Source organism: Rhea pennata, chromosome Z (genome assembly GCF_028389875.1).
Source record: "Rhea pennata isolate bPtePen1 chromosome Z, bPtePen1.pri, whole genome shotgun sequence".
Taxonomy (NCBI): Eukaryota; Metazoa; Chordata; class Aves; order Rheiformes; family Rheidae; genus Rhea; species Rhea pennata.
In genome coordinates this window covers 67,546,800-67,565,840 of record NC_084702.1, presented here as the reverse complement: position 1 = coordinate 67,565,840, position 19,041 = coordinate 67,546,800, and the positions used below count along the sequence as shown (strand labels likewise).

At 34.3% G+C, this 19,041-nt stretch overlaps 1 protein-coding gene across 3 annotated transcripts in view; it reads right to left on the bottom strand.

The window, feature by feature from the left end:
- Positions 1–19,041, bottom strand: part of RICTOR (RPTOR independent companion of MTOR complex 2) — an 88,874-nt gene that overhangs the window by 17,929 nt on the left and 51,904 nt on the right. For all 3 annotated transcript variants that reach the window (XM_062599424.1, XM_062599426.1, XM_062599425.1), the window contains 11 exons: positions 17,615–17,715; positions 15,078–15,240; positions 14,598–14,699; positions 12,138–12,184; positions 9,781–9,916; positions 9,021–9,220; positions 7,932–8,058; positions 1,799–1,963; positions 1,161–1,237; positions 975–1,053; positions 69–178 (listed from right to left, as the gene is read on the bottom strand). In XM_062599424.1, the coding sequence (XP_062455408.1) occupies positions 69–178; positions 975–1,053; positions 1,161–1,237; positions 1,799–1,963; positions 7,932–8,058; positions 9,021–9,220; positions 9,781–9,916; positions 12,138–12,184; positions 14,598–14,699; positions 15,078–15,240; positions 17,615–17,715 (1,307 nt within the window). The remainder of the gene's footprint in view (positions 1–68; positions 179–974; positions 1,054–1,160; positions 1,238–1,798; positions 1,964–7,931; positions 8,059–9,020; positions 9,221–9,780; positions 9,917–12,137; positions 12,185–14,597; positions 14,700–15,077; positions 15,241–17,614; positions 17,716–19,041) is intronic.

Below are 19,041 nucleotides of genomic sequence, written 5' to 3'. Positions count from 1 at the left end.
GTACATTACATTACAGTGTATTAACTCTGAGTTTTAGGAGAAAGAAGAATCTTTTGGAAAGTGTTTACCTTTGGTTGCTCCGACGAACATAATTATCACCATCAACAGGTTTGCGATATGTGGTAAGTGCTTCATTAAGCTGTTCTTCAATCAGCTCAACATACTTTAAATTATATTCCTGAAAGATGACAGATAGATTGAAAAACCACAGTTAAGTGTCTTATGGTTTTATAGTATGATACTTTACAAGAAAAGAACAACTAAAGGGCTCCTTTTAATGAAGGCTGAATTTTTTATGATCTGAATTCAGACTCACCATAATTACTGCACTTCATACATACAATCATCTTTCACAGAATCTAAAACTGATTACATAATTAGTTCAGGAAATTTGTTAAAGAGGGAGCGAGGGAAGGAGAAAAGCTATCACTTCTTTTTCTAACTTGAACAATCTCAACAGAATTCCATGCATTTCAGTACTCTTATTTTTCTTAGTGAGACTTGTGTTCCTATTTACTTTCTAACAGTGTAGGCTAATTGAATTTTCATGATACCTAGATTTAACTTTCATTAGGGAAAGCCATAGGTGACAAGTGCCTTGAAAAGCAGTAACCCTTTCTGCAGTTCTCTAGATACAATTTTACAAAACCATTTGAGAAGTTCAGTAAGTCGCTGCAGTTCTTAATTTTTGCGCTATGGTACATAAATTAAAATAAAAATAAAGGTGAGGTGCTGGCAAAAATCAAAAGCATGTATGTACAGAGAAGCTATGAAACTAAGTTTCAAATGTCAACAAAAAGCCGATCTTTTTCAACAAAATCATAAGTCACTGCAGCAGTAAATGTCCTAGCATCAGCAATACATGTGTGAACATACAATATTTTTCACAGCCTTTAAGTTCCTGAAGCTTTGTATTCACACCCTTCCAACTTTTAAATTTCAAGTGAATGCACACTTTATATTCTTAGTATTACCTTTTGCCACTTCTCCATTTGTTTTGTTACATAGCCTCTTTCATTTAGATAGGAAAACCCCTTTGGAATAGACAGAAATCTGAAAAGTAACATTAGACAGTCAGTACTCCACTGAAAAATAAATCATGTAATTTGAATGTTTACTATTTTCTCAGCGTAAAGTGAAATGGCATACTCAATATTTACCTTAGGAGTAGAAGCAAACCCTTGTCTCCAAGATGAGAAAGAGCTGGTTTCATTTGGATAAGGGCATGAAGATTGGCCTAAAATAAAAATGCATATGGAACATCTCAGCACTACGTAACTACGAAAATTACAACAACAGTCTGTCAGCAGTGAAGTAACAAGTATTTCATGAAAGGAGACATCAAACATACTAAGCTTATCCTAATATTATCCACTTTAACTGCCTTCTGTCATTAAATCTGTATTACTTCACAAAAAGTATAGTATCAAAATACCTAAATGAGTCTAAATTAGCATTTATAAGTAATTACCTACAGGTCTACTCATTCTTCTCATTAATACTGCAGTCTTTTTAGCAAGGGGCCTGTATACTATTAGGGAGTCCATTAATGATAACAGAATCACAGAATCATTGAGGTTGGAAAGGATCTCTGGAGATCAGCTAGTCTAAACCTCTTGCTCAAGAAGGGTCACCTAAAGCAGGCTGCCCAGGAGACCAAAAAGCAAACTGTCAGTAGCCTGCTGTATGTTTTTACTGGGCAATAAATGCCTATATTTCCACTAAAGAAAAAGAAGAAAAAAAAAAAACTTATGGAGTTGCATACTAAAATGAGGTTGAAAAGGTAAATGATGCTCACCTTGTCTTCACATGCCTCATCTAGAATATCAAGTGCCTCTGAAGAAATAGTTTTATTTTTATCATGTAACTGGGTCACCAGTAACTCAATCCCCCAGTTGCTGAAGAACTCTACATTTGCTCTCAGTAATACTCGTAAGTGTTTTGTTGCATACAACCTGCAGCTCTGCAAAAATCAAGGGAAATGCTTGTTTGAATGGAAGAAATATAACTAATGCTGTTAATGATTCTTCATTTTTTAAAAATATATTTTGAATTGCAGTATTTTATAGTACGTAACTGTGATATTCACGTCAGGCATTAAAACCACAGTCTATTAGAGATCTACTTCTCTTTTGCCAAATGGTGAATTTAAGTCTGAGATCACAAGTAATCTGGTCACTGCAAGTCTCATCAGAAAGTCTTTACCAGTTAGTCATTTCCAGTGATGACACCAAATAGAAAGTAAGTAGCACAGAAGGAGAAATACCATGTAAATAGTCAATACAATTTCATACCTTTTTCATGTATGCAATGGTTTGAAAAAGACTTTGATCAACAAGCAAACCTTAGAACCTCAGGAGAATTTCTTTTGGTAACTTAAATGGTTTTCTGAAAGTATCCAATCTTCACAGATACTCAGAAAACCTTCAAAATGTAAAATTTTTATTTTATGTAGTAAGACAGTTTTCCAACATTTAGATTTCTTTGTGTTTTTCTGAGTGATGGCAGAATGAATTAAGTACTTTGTCAGTTCCTGTATTGCTGTTCAAAACTTGAACAACAGCATAAACTGATTAACATTTTTACTAGAGAAATTACATGCAAAAAAGAAGCAAAACAGACAACCTACAAGAATTTGCACAGGCAGTATCCTGACTGCTGGAGTAAGCACAGAACATCCTTGGTGAAACTCACTGGGAAAGGTGTTATCTTTACTTAGACAAACATTCTTGGAAAAGAATCAGGTGCCCAAACCTTTCCTCATGTCTTCAGTCCTTATACTTTTACAAATGTGATACCTACAACCAAGTAACTTTTCTATACATTAAACCATAAATGATCTGCACTGGGACAGACCTGCAAGTGTGCACCATTAGAGACAGGTGAATTAGTGCAGTTTGGGCAGCACTGTCTAGGTTAGCAATAGTTTTTGGAGTTGTCTCAGATTTTTCTCCAGAAATACTTGTATGTACGGCTTCAAAGAAAATGGGAGTAGAAAATGTGCCTGAGCATAGTCCATCTCAAAATGTTTCATTAGTTAATCTTCCCACATATCATCTGCGCATATTGACTTTTTGAATATACAGAGGGTTGTTTTTTTATTTTTTGGGGGGCTTGTTTTTTATTTTATTTATTTTTTTATTTTTTGGAGAGAAGGCAGCAAGGACACAATTCAATTTAAGTATCAGGAATGACAGTGGCAACAGCGATTCCCAACGGAGCTAGGCCAGGCTGCGTATCTTTTCAAAATGGCTTGCATACATGCCAAGTGATTCTTTGTACGTGGAACAGGTGACTAGGAAAACATTTAAGAAATGAGCAAGAACTAGTATGCTAAATGATCACTTGATCTCAGTGCTAAGCCTACAGAACAACAATAATATGAAACCAGAATTCAGCGTCACATAGTTCAAGAGTTAGAGTGAGTCTACAAAGAACCATAGCTACCACTATAAATATAGCAAAATCAAAAGTTAAGTTTTCACTTCCTGAAATACTCCCTAAAAATGAATTAATTCATCCAGATAGCTGTTGCAGAAGAAGCAAAAATTTTCTATTTAGAGAAGGAAAAGATGAAATGGACCTTCTGACTCTGATGGGACAATAAAATGACAAACTAAATTCACTGCAGGTCAGTATGAAATGATGAGCCGGGGGGGGGGGGGGGGAATTCCAATCTTACATACACAAGAGGATCTGAGCCATTTTTCTTCCACCCAAGGAAAAGATCTTATTAATTAATATTAGTTAGTTCTGTGGAACCTCTGATGTGGTGCTGCAAAAACACTGCTTTAATTTCAACCAGCCCAAAGTCTTCAGACAAGGCCATAGCTTCCATGGAGTAAGATAACCTGAACATATTTCCCAAACCAGAGGGGCAAAATCCAGCATTGCACCTCCAGCTGCAGTGACATTCTGAAATATTTTTATTTTTGACAAGAACAGAAAGGAAAAACAGTGAAGAGGATATCTGAGGAAACAGACACCCCCACATGCTCCAAATGCCAGGAGTTCCTTATTTTTACTGCTAAAGGCTCTCATGTGTGATAAAGCAAGTGAGACGTCAGCAGGTTCAGCTGATTACATACAGTTCAGCACAGATGCTAGAAGACCTAAGACATGTCTACCCCTTTAGCCACCTGTGAAGGTTTAAGATAAAATGTTAGGTTATGAACTGCAGCAGTTGAGAAGATGACACTGCCTATTCTGCTGTTTCTATCATGAACTGGTAGAAAGGCAGCTGAGGCAGCACTAACTTGCTTCAGCGTGAGTCACCAGAGCACATCAGAAGGCATGTTAGGAAAGGCTTCTGCTTCACTGATCAAAGATGTTGCTCTATGTTTTTGTTGCATATAGTCACCCCAAAACGCCCCTCTCTCCTTCTAATGTGGAAGTGACTCATTTTACTGAGACACTCATTAACAAATGGAGAACACACCTACCTTACAGCTCTGAGTGGCTGTAAAAGGTGTTTGAGGCCCCCAAATAAGAGCAATGTCAGCTCTTCAAATGACCAGGAGCTAGTAATAAGATATTTCATTAAAACAAATCTCAGGAAATCAAAATTTTTGAAGAAAATTATCTTTTTTTTTCCCTACAAACATAGTTTTTTAGAAGTTATATCTAGTTCCATGCATTTTTTTTCCTTTAAGTAGAATTTAGAAGCCAGATACAATATATAGATTAATATCAAAATCTGTCTTCCAGATTATAAATTGATACAACTCCTTCCATAGGCATTTTCTTGCTATTTCCTATATAGACTCTGTGTATCCCATCAGGTTCTCATCAGAAATCATTCAAAAGGGAAGGTGGGAGGGCCTGTGAGTGCCTTACTTGAACTCAATTGCATGTTCATTATTTAATAATTCACTTGTTTAAGGTGATAGAACGTGACCTATATTAATACTTAAAAATATATCTTCCTTATGGGACAGAGCAATGAGTGAGTATAAACTGCAGTAAGCTGCCTTCTCTCCCTCCCCCCCATCACACCTGACAAATAACAAAGGACTACATTTTATTTTGCTGGTGACAACAGTATTGAGAATTTCGGATCATAAGAATTGAGGAAATAGCAGATACTAATATCTAAACAAATGTACTTCCAAATTACTCATCAGTCAATGAAACAGCCCATGGTTAACTGTCTCAGTACTCTTTCCAGTATCTCATTAAACTTGGAATTGACTACTCCTGTCATTTCACATGACTATTTTAATTTCTGAAAGAGATCTGCTGTTGTGTCAATTACAATAGTTCAGAAGTACCACCAAAACACAGTTAATACCAGATTAATAAGAAAAGGCTTATAGTTTGGAATGTTTTTTTCACACTTCAATCTTCTATCGGGGCACTGGTGTATGTGCCCAATAGAAACACTAACAAGGGCATTTTCTCCAAGAGAACTTTTTAATAGAATTCAATTTTCTCCTTAGAATCTCCACAGGTCATGTTCCACAACAAAAATATATTGGAATGAGCACACATAAGCAGGAAAAGAATTTCAAAAAGGAAGTAAATAAATTTTATGAAGGTACAAAAGTCATCTGTGCCTAACGCACATGTAGATTCACTCCTGCTGTTGACATAGTCCATTCTCTTTGTGGTTTTCTCTTTTAGATCAAAGTTACAAGATATTTCCTCATGAATTCTAAGAATCCCAAGCAGGTTAACTAGCTCAGGAAACAAAATGCCCTGAAACAGTTTTATCCACCCCATAGCATTCAAGAGATACCATATAGGAAATCAAGCTCTACGTTTTATTTTCAAATAAGTTCAAGTAGTGCCTTTTCCTTCTTTTCTGTTACCCTGATAGTAAAAGATTCACATACATTTCTGATAAACAAAGCAGCTTTCATTTTTTGGTATTTCTTAAATTTGTTATTTTAAATTTCTTCGTTAATATTGACAGGATTCTCATGGTACTGCAGGGTACAGAATCAGAGTACAATTCATCCACTGCAACTAGATGCGGTATTAAAATCTAGCTAGTAGTTAAGTTGCAACAGATCTCAGCCTGGAGATCTCTACTGTTAAGAGACCTACTACAGTTTATGTCGCAACTAGTGCTGATACGTAGGACTGTTGACCCAAATCAGTAAAAGCCAGGCTACACTTTCACTTAGAGAATCAGTCAGCATTAGGTGCTTGAGGCGACATACCATAATTATTTCTATCCTTGTATTTCAAAATATTGCTCAAACTAACTGCTTTATGTAATCTCAGATGCTTCTCTAAGCAACACTCCTAGATCCACACATCAAATGCGAGACTTAGAAAAATGAAACATTAGAACTCAGAAGCCATACCACATACTGAGACCTTAAAACATCACAGACATGACAAAGTATCAGTGTGTCTGGCAAGGAACATCTCTACCTTTAATTACTTCGGTTTGAGCTGTAAAATTTAGGTTCCTAAGTTCCTGAACCTGTAGAATGTCTCTTAACTTTTTCTATGGACTTCATCTGTTAAGGGTTGGCATTAAATACCATTATTAAAAATCTTTAAATCATGATCTATGATCCTTTTCAGAATACTGAACTGGCTGGCACCGAAGTCGGTAAATCTGGGGGCTCTACAGAGTGCTGGAGAACGAAGCCCATCTCACCTCTATCCAAAAGACAAGAAGTGTTTGCTACTCATTGCTCATACAGCTGAGCTGCACATAGTCCTACTATAGGTTTTGAAGAAATTATTACAGCATGCCTAGAGCTATTTCTAATTGTTCACTGGTTGCATCTGAAAGCAAATGAAATGCTGGTGTGCTGATTTCCCTTGTATAGCCTCTTATGAGAGAAAAAATTGCTCGTGGTATCTATTGACACAACAGAAACAGTTAAATTAAATGTCACTATGTAAACTGCTCTTAACTGGCAATCACCTAACAGAAGCTTAGAAGCTAATAAATACAGAGATGTGTCCTCACTATGTGTTATTTTCTATTTGCCTGCTCAAACAAGGCATATCACACCTATGGAGAAAGAACGCCAAAAAAATATTTAAAAGTTTAGTCAGTACAGAATTTCACCCACACTAAAAGAAGAGTCATTCTTTCAACTCCAACTATCTCCACTACTTTCAGACTCTTTATGCTGTAACAATCATTACATTCTTAGTAGCTTCAGAGAAATATGCTTGATTTTCTCCCCTTCTCCTCTTCCCAAATAGAGACATACTTAAAGCTAGTGTCTACTTTATGTCCTCTTGCATTCACTCTAGTATATATTCTGCCTCGTTCAGTTGAGGGAGGAACAGCTATCCCCATATTACTGAAAATCTTTTTCCCATTTAGATGGCAACTTATTTCTAATTCATCTGACATCAATGCTTGCTTGCCTACTACATAATACCTGAATGATTTCTCTTTTCTTAAAGGTTCAGTAGCTTCCTTTCCTGTGGCTACATAGGTTTTGTATTTTTCGTACGTACCACCTCTGATTCAGAAGCACCAATCGCAGTGCCTGTTTCCCCTCATTCTAAGAACTACAGCTTCTCCTGAGTCTTAATCATTATCAGGACAGTATCTATCACTACAAGGTATATTAATGTTAGAAACACACATTCTTCTTGTGAAAGCAATGCCCTCACTACTGATTTAGGATGTCTACGAATCTAGAAAATAACATTATTTGCATGCACTAAATGTAAACTAAGTATACATTTACATTCGGTGCATGCATTTAAAGACTTTAACCCCTCGCATATATAACAGAAACCTGTTTGAATGACAGTGTCTTGAGCACAAATGCAATACAAGGTGTAAAGACCACAACAAGTTCTAAAGCTGCATGAGTAGGAGTTTCATTTCTCTAAATACAAAAATAAAAGCCTAAGTATTACATATTTTCAAAATAAAATCACACGTCTTGAACAAAATTCATGTCTAATTGCAAATAGCCATGGAATGTAAATTGATTGGAACTTACATCAGTAGCTGCTGTTAGAATTTTAGAAAGGATGACTCTTGCTAACCCATCTCTGCTGTAATCCAAACTAGAAACAGTCAGTTTTAATAAGTGATCCTGGTTCTTCAAAGAACAAAGATTAAGAAGACTGTGTGGGAGGGAAAAAGAAAATATTAGTATTTGAACCCATTCATTATTTATTCAATCAACAATTTAAATTTAAAAGGAAGTATTCTGAATTAGCCTTGTATTTTTATAAATGCAGAGGAACACAAAATAAATTCTCATGTAAAATGGAGTGACTTAGGGGGAGTAGAATAATACCCTGAACAGTAAGGGCAGTAGGGAACAGGACATCCAAACTAACATTCCTTAAAACTGTAACAATTTTGATGAGAAGATTGAATTAGTGTTTATGAATACAAAAATACATGCTCATGAAGCTTTGTAAACATTTCTTCCCTGTAAAGCATTGTGTGTAGAGCTTGACATAGCTTAGCCATATTAACGGTCCAAATTTAATTCAAAAATGATTTGTTCTGTAGCCAGTAAAAAAAAAAAAAAAAAAAAAATCTGCATTCTGATAAGCAATGCAAATGGCATTAAAAAAATGGAGTACTTCAGTAAACCATAATTTTTTTTTCTTAAAACTTACTTTATTTAAAATAAACAAGAATTGGAAACAGGTACTCAAATTTTCAGCCATTTTACTCTTAAAGCATAGTATTGGAACAAAGTTTTGAACTCTAGAGCTTCACTTAAATATATTGGACTGAAGTTTAGATACAACACACCGTCATATTTCACACATAGGATGATACCTGCCAGTTTCTTGTATTTCAGTAAAATATCATCCTCCCTGATACTGATTTCCATCAGTTAGGTGGGAAACAGAAAGAATTTAGCTACAGAAAAGATACAGATGTTTGTGTCACAAAAGGCTAAAAAAAGCTCTTCAAATGAGGAAAAAAAAAAATAGTAACCTCCAGTTCAAAATTAACAGGATTAAAAATTTTTCATCTTTATAGAGAGTGATCCTTTCGCACAGTTTACAAGTTTTATAAGGATTAATACCTGTAAGCACAATTCAAACTGAAGAATAACACTCACCACTGAAACACATTACATTTTTCAAGCATTTTCACTCCATGAGGGTGACAAGACAGAGTACCAAAAAACAAAAAGTAGTGCTGACTAAGGGTATTTAGTAACCCATTATTTTGAAGACTACGTTCAGGTTTCATTCCTGATGATGAATTGAGCCAATGTACAATATCTTTAACCAATTCCTCCAGGTAACTTTGTCCATCCTAAAAAAAAAAAAAAAAGTAGTAGCACTGGATCCCTTTTCTTTATTGAACCGCATTCTTGAAAGTTTCTCTAAATGTACAAACACAAAGATGCAAAACAAGCTCTGGCTGACAAACAGTACTCAAAATAATGAAAAAGGCTCAAGGCAAATAAAATGAGTTTAGCTTGCAGACATCTTAGGACCCATTCTATTCTTTCTAAGGAAATGATTATTTAATGACATTTTGACCTCTGGTCTGAGGTATAAAAATCATTATTACAGGAGAAAAAAAGAAGAGGCAGGGAGGGAGGATGGATATACATAGCAAAAATAAGTTATATTTAATAAAATTGTACTTACTATAAAACCCCTCTTTAAACATGGCAGCCTCCCCAGTCTCTCACTTCGATACTTTAGGATTTTAAGCTCTATTTCTTAATTATGCTGATCATTTAAGTTTAACATTTGAAGTTTTACTACAGAAGTCTTTTTTAAAATTAAGATTTTTCTCTAAGTGGCATGCAGCAGCATGCAGCATTACTAATTCTATCTCCAGTATTGCAGCTGAAAACTTCTCACCTCTTCTGATTCAAGAAGAAATTCAGTAAACTGACAACCCACCACAGTGAGCTGCTTAGCCTTAGCATAGTCCAGATCCAGGTTGGCATACAGTTTACTGCTAGGCTTGTAAAAATACAGCAGTCTCCTTACAAACCTACAAGAAGTAAAAGAGAAGTTGTTATTTTTCATTAAGATAAGGAATCCCTAACAGTATAAAATGATGCTGGTACAAAAGATGTTTTATCAGTAAATTAGGTCACTGTAAATAATTTTCAAAGTTAGAAGACTTAAGAAATGCAGCTGTGCTGTGTGTTATAAAGGCTTTCCTATGCCATGATTTGAAACACACAAAGGAACTCAAGACCTCTATGCTCTTAGAAGCCATACCTTCCTTCTCATTCTTCTGCTTCTAATTCATTCTGTTATAATTCATCCTGTGATGAGTTTCAGAGACTATACTGTCTAGGCTTAAAAAGAGCATTATTTTGGAGATTGTTACTGTGGAAAATACATTTTCATGTTCTACCAGGAAAAGGTCATATTTTATTTTAGTAACAGCATTTTCATTCACCTGATCTAAGCAGTTTGACAACAAGATGACTGCAAACACAGTCACACTCACTCACACATTTTGATAACACATTGAGCAATATGGCTTGAATTTTGTACTGCAGAAGTATATCTTCAGTACAGGGATTTCTCCCCTCCCTCAATTCTTAACCAAAAAATAAACACAGGCTTGCTTTAAAAAACAAAATCTATTTAAAGGCTAAAGTAATAAGAAAGCCTAACTAAAGCACTGCTTTTGTTAGAAAAAGCAGTAAGAGTAGGCCACTATCCAAGTCCAAACACAGGACCAACTTAAAGACTGAAGACTTGTTTAGATTTTGTCAAATGAAAAATATTTGAGTTTTTAGTAAATATATGCATTATATACTTTGGCATATTTATATTTGTGTAAGTATATATATATTTGCACATATGTGCATATATAGTGATGCATATATACACACCCATGTACCTGCATACCCCTTCATAACTGCATCTCTTAAAAATTAAGGAAGGCTAGAAATAACTAGTTGTCCTTTGAGTTAATTGGTATTAAGACCTGTACTAAGAGTATCTGGAATTTGACTTCTACAGCCATAAGATTATAAACAAAGACACTAACAGTAAAAATAACCAATGGAAGCACAAAATAAGATACATATTTTGCATTTCAAAAGAACACAAAAAAAGGGTGAAAAACATTTTGTGGTCAGAGATAACTGGTCATAATTAAACAGGAGCATTTCACAGCCTAAAATGCAGGTTGCATTAAAGCATGCAACCTGCAAACTGCTGTATACTGATCGAATCCTAGGTTTTCAAAGTTTATTTAGCATTAAATCATTTAGCCACTGAACAACGCTTGTGTACAAAACCAAGAAGTAACGTGCATGCGTGTAAGTGTGTGTGCACATGTGCATCACAGCCAGGTTTGCAGATGTTCCTTTAGAGAAGCAATGTTATAAATCAGAGAATTTGGAAAATAATCCTTAACAGTATAGTACGGATTAGCAGTTAATGATTAGATAAGGAAAAAAACAAGAAAAAAATGCAAAATTAAATTATGACTATGATTACAATGGGACCACCACTTATGCTGGGAACACTATATAGAAGTAACCTGATTACTTTTTAGTGAAAATTTAAGATGGAGCAGCGTGGAGCCTTTCAGGGTATATTTTAGTTTTATTTTTTTTCCCTCACAAATTCAGAGAAATAGCTTTCCATGCCTACAAACTACTCTTCAAAACAATCAGATCAGTTTCCCAAAATGCACGTTAAAAGTCACATCCAAGAACTAATTATCACAAATGCACAAAAATGGAAAAATGCTGTAATATTAAGAGATGTGAAAGGAACCAAAGTTGTTTTTGTTTGCTTTTCCAAATCACATGTGCTTCCCTCACCATTAACTGCAACTAGAAATATCATTTTTCTTTTTTTTTTAATACCAGTTATAACTGTGTAGCTTTACAGCTATGAACCTGCTAATATTTGGCAAATGTTAATATGAAACACTAATATATGAAATATTGAAGACATAAAACTTTAGAAGGTTTAAAATAGAGTGTTTGCAAAGCTGATACAATTCTTGTTTAGGGAACAGATATATTGGTATCTGTGCAAAGAAAAAACCCACTGAATCTTAAAGACCTGTTTATTTAAAGCAAATATTGCAACCTAGTTATCTAAAATTTCATTTTTACTGTTTATCGATATATTAAGTTTTAGAAACGTGACATATCCAAGGAAGAGTTTATTGCAATATTAAAAACCAGTTGTTCCAAATTTCTTTCTTCAAAGGACATCTATGTAATTTTACATACCTGTGCAATTGTTCATCTTTATAGTTCCTTAGATTTACATTTGGCCACTAGAAAAACAGCAAATATAGCATTATATGAAACTTGTACATCAGTCCTTGATTAGTCACTAAAATTTACTCATTTCTACTGTAGTTAAATTCACCTAATAATTAGAAGTATAAGTTCTCTTGCCTTTAATATTACCTATAAAAATTATTTTATTGAAAAGCCCACACTCTTCTTGCTCCAAGAATTGTTTTATTTTTTCTAGAGGACAGGGAGTGCTGGGTACATGCTATGCGTACACAACCACAATTCTAATGAAAATAGTAAACTATGACATGCTAATGAAAAATAAACAATTTTGCTCAGTTTCTCTCCTGCAAATACAAAGCAAATTTTAATATTCATATGAAAGGGAAATTGTTGCTTGTTTTCACTATTAATCAGGTTAGTTTCGAAATACTCATTATTCTGTTACAGCTCACTTAAATATTGCTTTTAAAAATGCTATTTAAGTTCTTCTGTTGATACTTTGAAAGATGTTTCAAATAAGATCAAATAAACCTATGCCAGATGTATCTGGATCTATCCTTTCTCCATACCAAGTTTTTCTGTTTTTACAGCTGTTATCGTTATGGCTTCGGATTTATTTTTTTTGCTACTAGTAAGTATCTTCTTTGAAGCAGTGGAAAAGAGTGCATCAAACATCTTTCTTTTCTACCTAAGCAATACAGTTCTACATTGCAAATTGGTATACAAGTATTCTAAGACAGGTAGGCAACAGCTAATGTTGTAAGGCCGACCAGACCGATAACACTGAATCCACGTGACAGCGTATGAGGCTCTACTGTCGACAGCCAGTAGACAAAGTGAATCCCTCCATCCCGACCACTGCCACTTTTGCTGCTTTTCTTGCAGCTTAGACAGCAAGTTGAGCAAGTAAAAAAAGGCTGTATATGACCAAACAAGATGTAAAGTAGCAAGGTGGCAGGAAAGCTAGTGGTCCACGGCCATAAGGCTGTGACTGAGAAACAGTAGAAGATACTGTGCCACATGAGATAATGAAGCCCGAACATCAGAATCTGGATCCTGCTCATTCTGGGGCTAAAGATGGACCACTCTGATAAACTGTACAACATCAACATGCACTGAGATAATGTTAACAGCAAAGGAAGTGGTTAGACTTTAACCGGAAAGCACAAGAACTTCTCATTCTGAAAGACAGAAGTCTCTCATTTTGAGACATTTAAAACTGTTTGACAGGTCACTAGAAAACTTATGCAGCAATATCTGACATATCACAGAAACTGACAGCTTGAAAAGCTAGAAGCTTTTCTATTTCTAGATTTCATAAAAGGGAAAAAGAATCTCTTAATGGTCAATTATGTAAAATATCCATTGTCAAAGTCCTATATAGATTAGCTGTGAGATTCTGAAGTGTAGTTTCTTGATAATGTATTTAATCAAAAGTAGAAGTATCCATGATTAATGTAAATCTAGTAATAACAACGCAAAAAGTCTAGAAGTAAGTGAAATTTGGTAGAGAAAGTAGTTAATGTCATAAACCTGTTTATCCATTTATACTAGACAAATTCTTCTCTTCAAGTTTACTAGGCCTTAAGAAAACATATACGGAAATATATTTCTTTACACAACTTTATATAATCTTATGTCTGTTACCATAAATCCCTTCTGTACTCTATCATCTTTATAATACTGAAGAATATAGTAAGGAAAAATTGTTTGTGGGCAACAATAGGAGGATAGTTTTGATGTACAGAATAACAGAAGCTCAGATGATCTAAGATTATTCTGAATATTAACTGGTAATAAATTTTGCTGCAAAAAAAAAGACAGTCCTCTAAAAGTGATGAAATGAACGAAGCTGATGCCCTCCCTTTTGGAGATATTTCCAGTTATTAAGTATTTTATGAAGACAAATTCATTTTTGTAATGAACTTGACGTAACAGACTACTCGTATTAGTTCTACACATATACAGTGAGATTGCACACTATCAAGTTTTCAAACAAGGCTCTGTATCCCAAGTCTGATCTATAACCCACTTCCAACCTTACTCTTCAATTTGCATTATATAATAGAAAAGAAAATTCCAATCTGCTACGAAACTGAATGAGGAAGTATTCCTATCTAGTTTGAAGCAAAGTCTAACACAACAGGTAGCTTTAAAATCATTGCATCTCACTTTATAAGTGAGTGTGTGCGAGTGTCTAAAATGTTATATACAACTATTTAAGCTCATTAAGAAATCTGTCAGTTTAACGGTGTATTTGTGTGTGCAGTTAAGGGGTTGCATATGATTGATAAAATCCACGACATCCTAATTTTCTGAAATAAAACAAATTACATGGTGTAATACTGTGTTAGCATTAGAAAGTCAAAGCTCACATGTGAAATGGACACAATTGTTTTTTCAAACAATTTCATAAAACTAGAATCATGTACTTTCTTTGCTCACCTTCAATATGGTCCCTATCAGATTCCAATTCCACTCAAGATTCTCTTTATGATTAAGAACCTGGCTGTCTCGAAGATTCATTACAAGAGCTTCTTCTGTGTCCTGTAATACAGGCATGGAAAACTATAGTAAGCTTCCTTGCATCATTTTTCAGTCTTGTCACTGGATATTTTGCTCAGGTAACAATCACTGAAAGGCCTTTTGCATTTGAGAGTGCATGATTTTGGTACTGCCATCATAATCTAGCAGTAAGAGATTACTATTGAGCCCAGAAAGCATTAAAAACCATCATAATTTCAAATTCTACAAAGTTCAGTCCACATATAGTTAGAAAACAAATTAAATGAAAAAAAAAATCTACAAAGGAATCACAAATGACTGAATTAAAGAAAGCAAAGATGAGAAGGAAGGGGGGAAAAAAAGCACAAAATCTCTAAAATACAAAGTGAAACTGGTTTGAAAAATCAGTAATGGTAATACCTTTAAAATAAAGATGTCTTTCTGCACACGGTATTGATCCCTTTTCTGGTGGGTTGAGATTGCTTTCTGAATAATATGGTCTAAGTGGAGGCTGTAAGGTTTAGGTCCTCTTTTCTTCATCTCATGAAAGCGTTTTAAGCAGTTGAGTGCAGCACTTGCTCGTCTAATAGAAAAATACTATAATCAGTTTTGGACAATTGTTACCCAAACAAAGAACACCACTGCTAAATCTTGAGTTAAACAAGCATAGCTCAATTCATAAAAAAGAAGCAATTCTGAAGAAAGAAAGGGGGGGGGAATACTGGTATCTTTCAGACTTCATAGGTGAAAGGATTGCAAAATTTAAGCTGAAGAAGTATTTGTAAGATGTCACAGCAGATCAAGTTGTGCTGTGAAGTTCAGGGGGCTAGCCTCAGCTCCAAGTAACAGAGTACTTCTCTTAACTTCCTTTTTCTAGAGGGTAGTGAGGGTATATTCTATCCTCCACGATTTATATGCAAACAGCAGAGTGATAGCACATAAGTTTTCCCAGAAAAAGACAGGATGTGATAGAAAAGACATTGGACAATGACAGAACCAGTTACTCACAAAACAGTGCGAGTAGAAAACTGCTGAGCAAGTAAGAACATCTGAAAATGAAGACCTAAGTCTACCTTTATTCTCCATAAAGGCAGGATATTTTTAAAATGCTTCAGAACAAGAGTTCACATAGGATACAGAAACTTTATCTTACTTTACATATTTTCAAACAAATATCTGAATTTGGTCACTCATCTAAATTACAAGTTTAATCAGTAACAGGGCTTACAGTTTTTGAGTACGAGACAAAGCAGAGCACAAACCAAATCCTAGATTTCCAAATATAACACATACATCTACAAAATCTTTCTTCCAAAAAAACCAAAAACATCCCCCCCCCCAAAAAAAAAAAAAAAAATACAAAAAAAAAACCCCAAGACATCTGCTAAGTACCTAAGATCTGTCCACAAATGCCAAAAAGCAAAGAAAGAAATAATTGCAAGGAATACACAAACGTATCCCTTCTGCCCTTCAACCTTCCTCTCCTCCCACAGCTTTGACCAAGTGTAACACCATATGAAGGAAGTTATCAGATAGAAAATCACTTTGTTCCACTAATTACTTAGAAAGAAAAAAATGGTTTGACCAAAGTTTATATGAAATTTCTTTTTATTATACTACATTCAGCATATTTTTATATTAATATTCACTATTAAAAGACTTTTTGACATTACTGACACAATCTTTTGCAGCAGAGAGAGGCTTGCACTGTGGTTTAAGCCCAATAAATTGAGATATTTGCCTAGAAAGTAATAAGGCTTTGTAAAATAATTGTGTTTTCACATATCATAAAGTCTTATAGTTCCATGGAACTTTTTCACAATTAAAAAACAGGGAATACCAGAAAGTTTCTGGGAAGCAATCCACAAGCAGCATTTATGAACTTGTAATAGCAGTTTGAAAAGAATTCTGTAATTTATCACTTAACATAGCAAAAGACAAACATATGAAGTTATAACTCTTTATCAGAATACTGATTTGACAAGCTACATACATCAGGAATGGCAAGAGTAATGCTCTGATCCACCAGAACATTTTATATAATTTACTATTAGAAAAAATAATTTTTTAAGCTTCAAGATTCATTTTTTCCTAGTTCAGAGAGGAATAAAAAGCTAATCATGTGTTTCAAGTCAGATGTTTGATTACCTTGGAGTGCCACACAGTTGTTCTTAATGACGCTAAACAACATGTTCAGTGCATACTCCATACTGAAGCAGCAAGTTATTAAAAAAAAAAAAATCTTTGTTCATACATGCTTGTGTTTAAATGGAATTGAAAGGAACATACTGAAATTTTAATGAAAGCTTCAAACAAAAGCATATGGAAATTTTAGTGTAATTGCTATTGTTACAGTGACCATTTTCTATAGAGGAAAAAAGCATTTAAGAAAGAGCCCCACGCCAACAGTACATTTTTGTTCTCACTTATGCTAATAACGATTCCTTAGTTTGGCCAACTACTATATAATTAGCTATAGATAAACAACAATTGAAAAAATTTTAGCATAGGCATTCCTAGTTTACAAAGCTTAGTTGTGGCAAATAAGCCAGCTGAACCAGTAGAGAGGTACAACACAGAATGTATTTAAGATGTTGCTTGATCAAATAATAGCTTACTGAAAAATTGTGTGTAAAAAACAAACCAGAAAACTAGCAATATATGCAAAATACGTTCTGAAACCTACCACCAAAACTTCCTTTGTGTATTTTTAAGTCTCAGAATCATTACCATAAATATAATGCATTTTTGGAATCATGCACTGGAAATGACATTTCTTTAACAAATGTCAAAGAGCTTTTCCAAATGCACTCCTCCTGCAATAAAGATAGCAGTGGTTTCAACCACCAAGGAACAGGTAATGTATATTTTAACTCAACTGCAGCACATACATGTCATAGGGAGAAGGGAAGGATGTGTACGTATTTTAATTTCTAAGTATAACTTAGCATTCTTACAGTCTTTTCTCTTTCACAATGTCAAAAGATGCTGCCATATTCATTAGCGTTGGTAAGCAGTGCAGGTGATGGCTATGAGAATGAGGAAGGATTGTGTTTGCCTAAAAAACAAAGAAACAAAAACAAAATCCCAAAAGAACAGAATAAGTTATTACAACATTTTTAGCCATCTCTAAGAATCAGTATTTGAAGAGATGCACAACAACCTCTTTTTGTAAAACATGAGCAATAATCACACACAAGATTTAAAACACCTGCTCAAATTAATCAGTCTGAAATACAATTGAAAAAGTAATTTAACAACTTAAGACAGACTTAGCATGAGAGTCTCCTAACTAAAACCAGTCAATGCAAAAATTAAAGGGGCAGCATGCAATAGCATGCAAAGCATTATTCAATAAAACAAATGCAAAAATAGCAAATATAACTTCTATTGTATTCAGTTGCAGTCATCCTTATGTATACAGAAGTACTAAAAAGCATAATAAAAATACAAAAATTTACATTAATGATGTTCATCTAATATGTTCAACTACCAATGATTCTGCACAGAAAAACATTCTTGTGAATATCTGATTAACTCATTCACATAACTTCATAAGTGAACAGACGTTTAATTGGTTTTATTTTGGAAAACAGGTAATTGTGCAAATATATTTGAAAACTATAAAGAACAGAGAGATTAAAGTAATTTTTTCTTCACCTTTGTTAAAACTAAAATCAAAGTATACATATTTGTTCAACATTTCGAAAAACAGTCTCATCTCAGACTATGGAATTATCTCTTCACAAAACAGAAAGTGTACTATGCTTGCAGAACACTGAAAAGTCAGTGCTGCATTTAGTCACTCTCTTACGAAAGCATCCCAAAACCCAAAGACAGTGTACCTTAATGAAGATCTCACTTTTAAACTACACAGCTGACTAAATACTCAAGAAATTCTGCCAATTGTTTACAGAAAAATCACTGAAGAGATTAAGAAAATTGCAAGTAATCACAGAGATTAAAGAATAAATTGCTTGCTTGTTTCAACCCATACTGCTGAGGCAAGATGTGATAACTTACTAGTAATAAAAAAAAATGCTATTCAAAGTTGTGGCCCAGTTTTTTGGAGTACGAAGAACAGAACTGAAATGTGTCTAAAGTTTGAAGACATGCAGTATGTCTGATAATTCTGCTCATAAAAACTGAAATCTAAAACAAAGCTGCATTTCATGACCTTATCTTCTCTTAGAAAGCAGCATGTTTAATAAAAAACAAAAACAAGCAAACAAAAATGACTAATCAAAGTGCTCTTCTGTAAGCACTTCACATCCTTGGGAAAGTGTTTAAAAGAACTATTCATAAGAAAGGTAAGTTATACCACTTCACACCAGTAGCTCCTCAGCAGGCTGAAGGTAGCACTGGAATGTGTACATATGGTAAA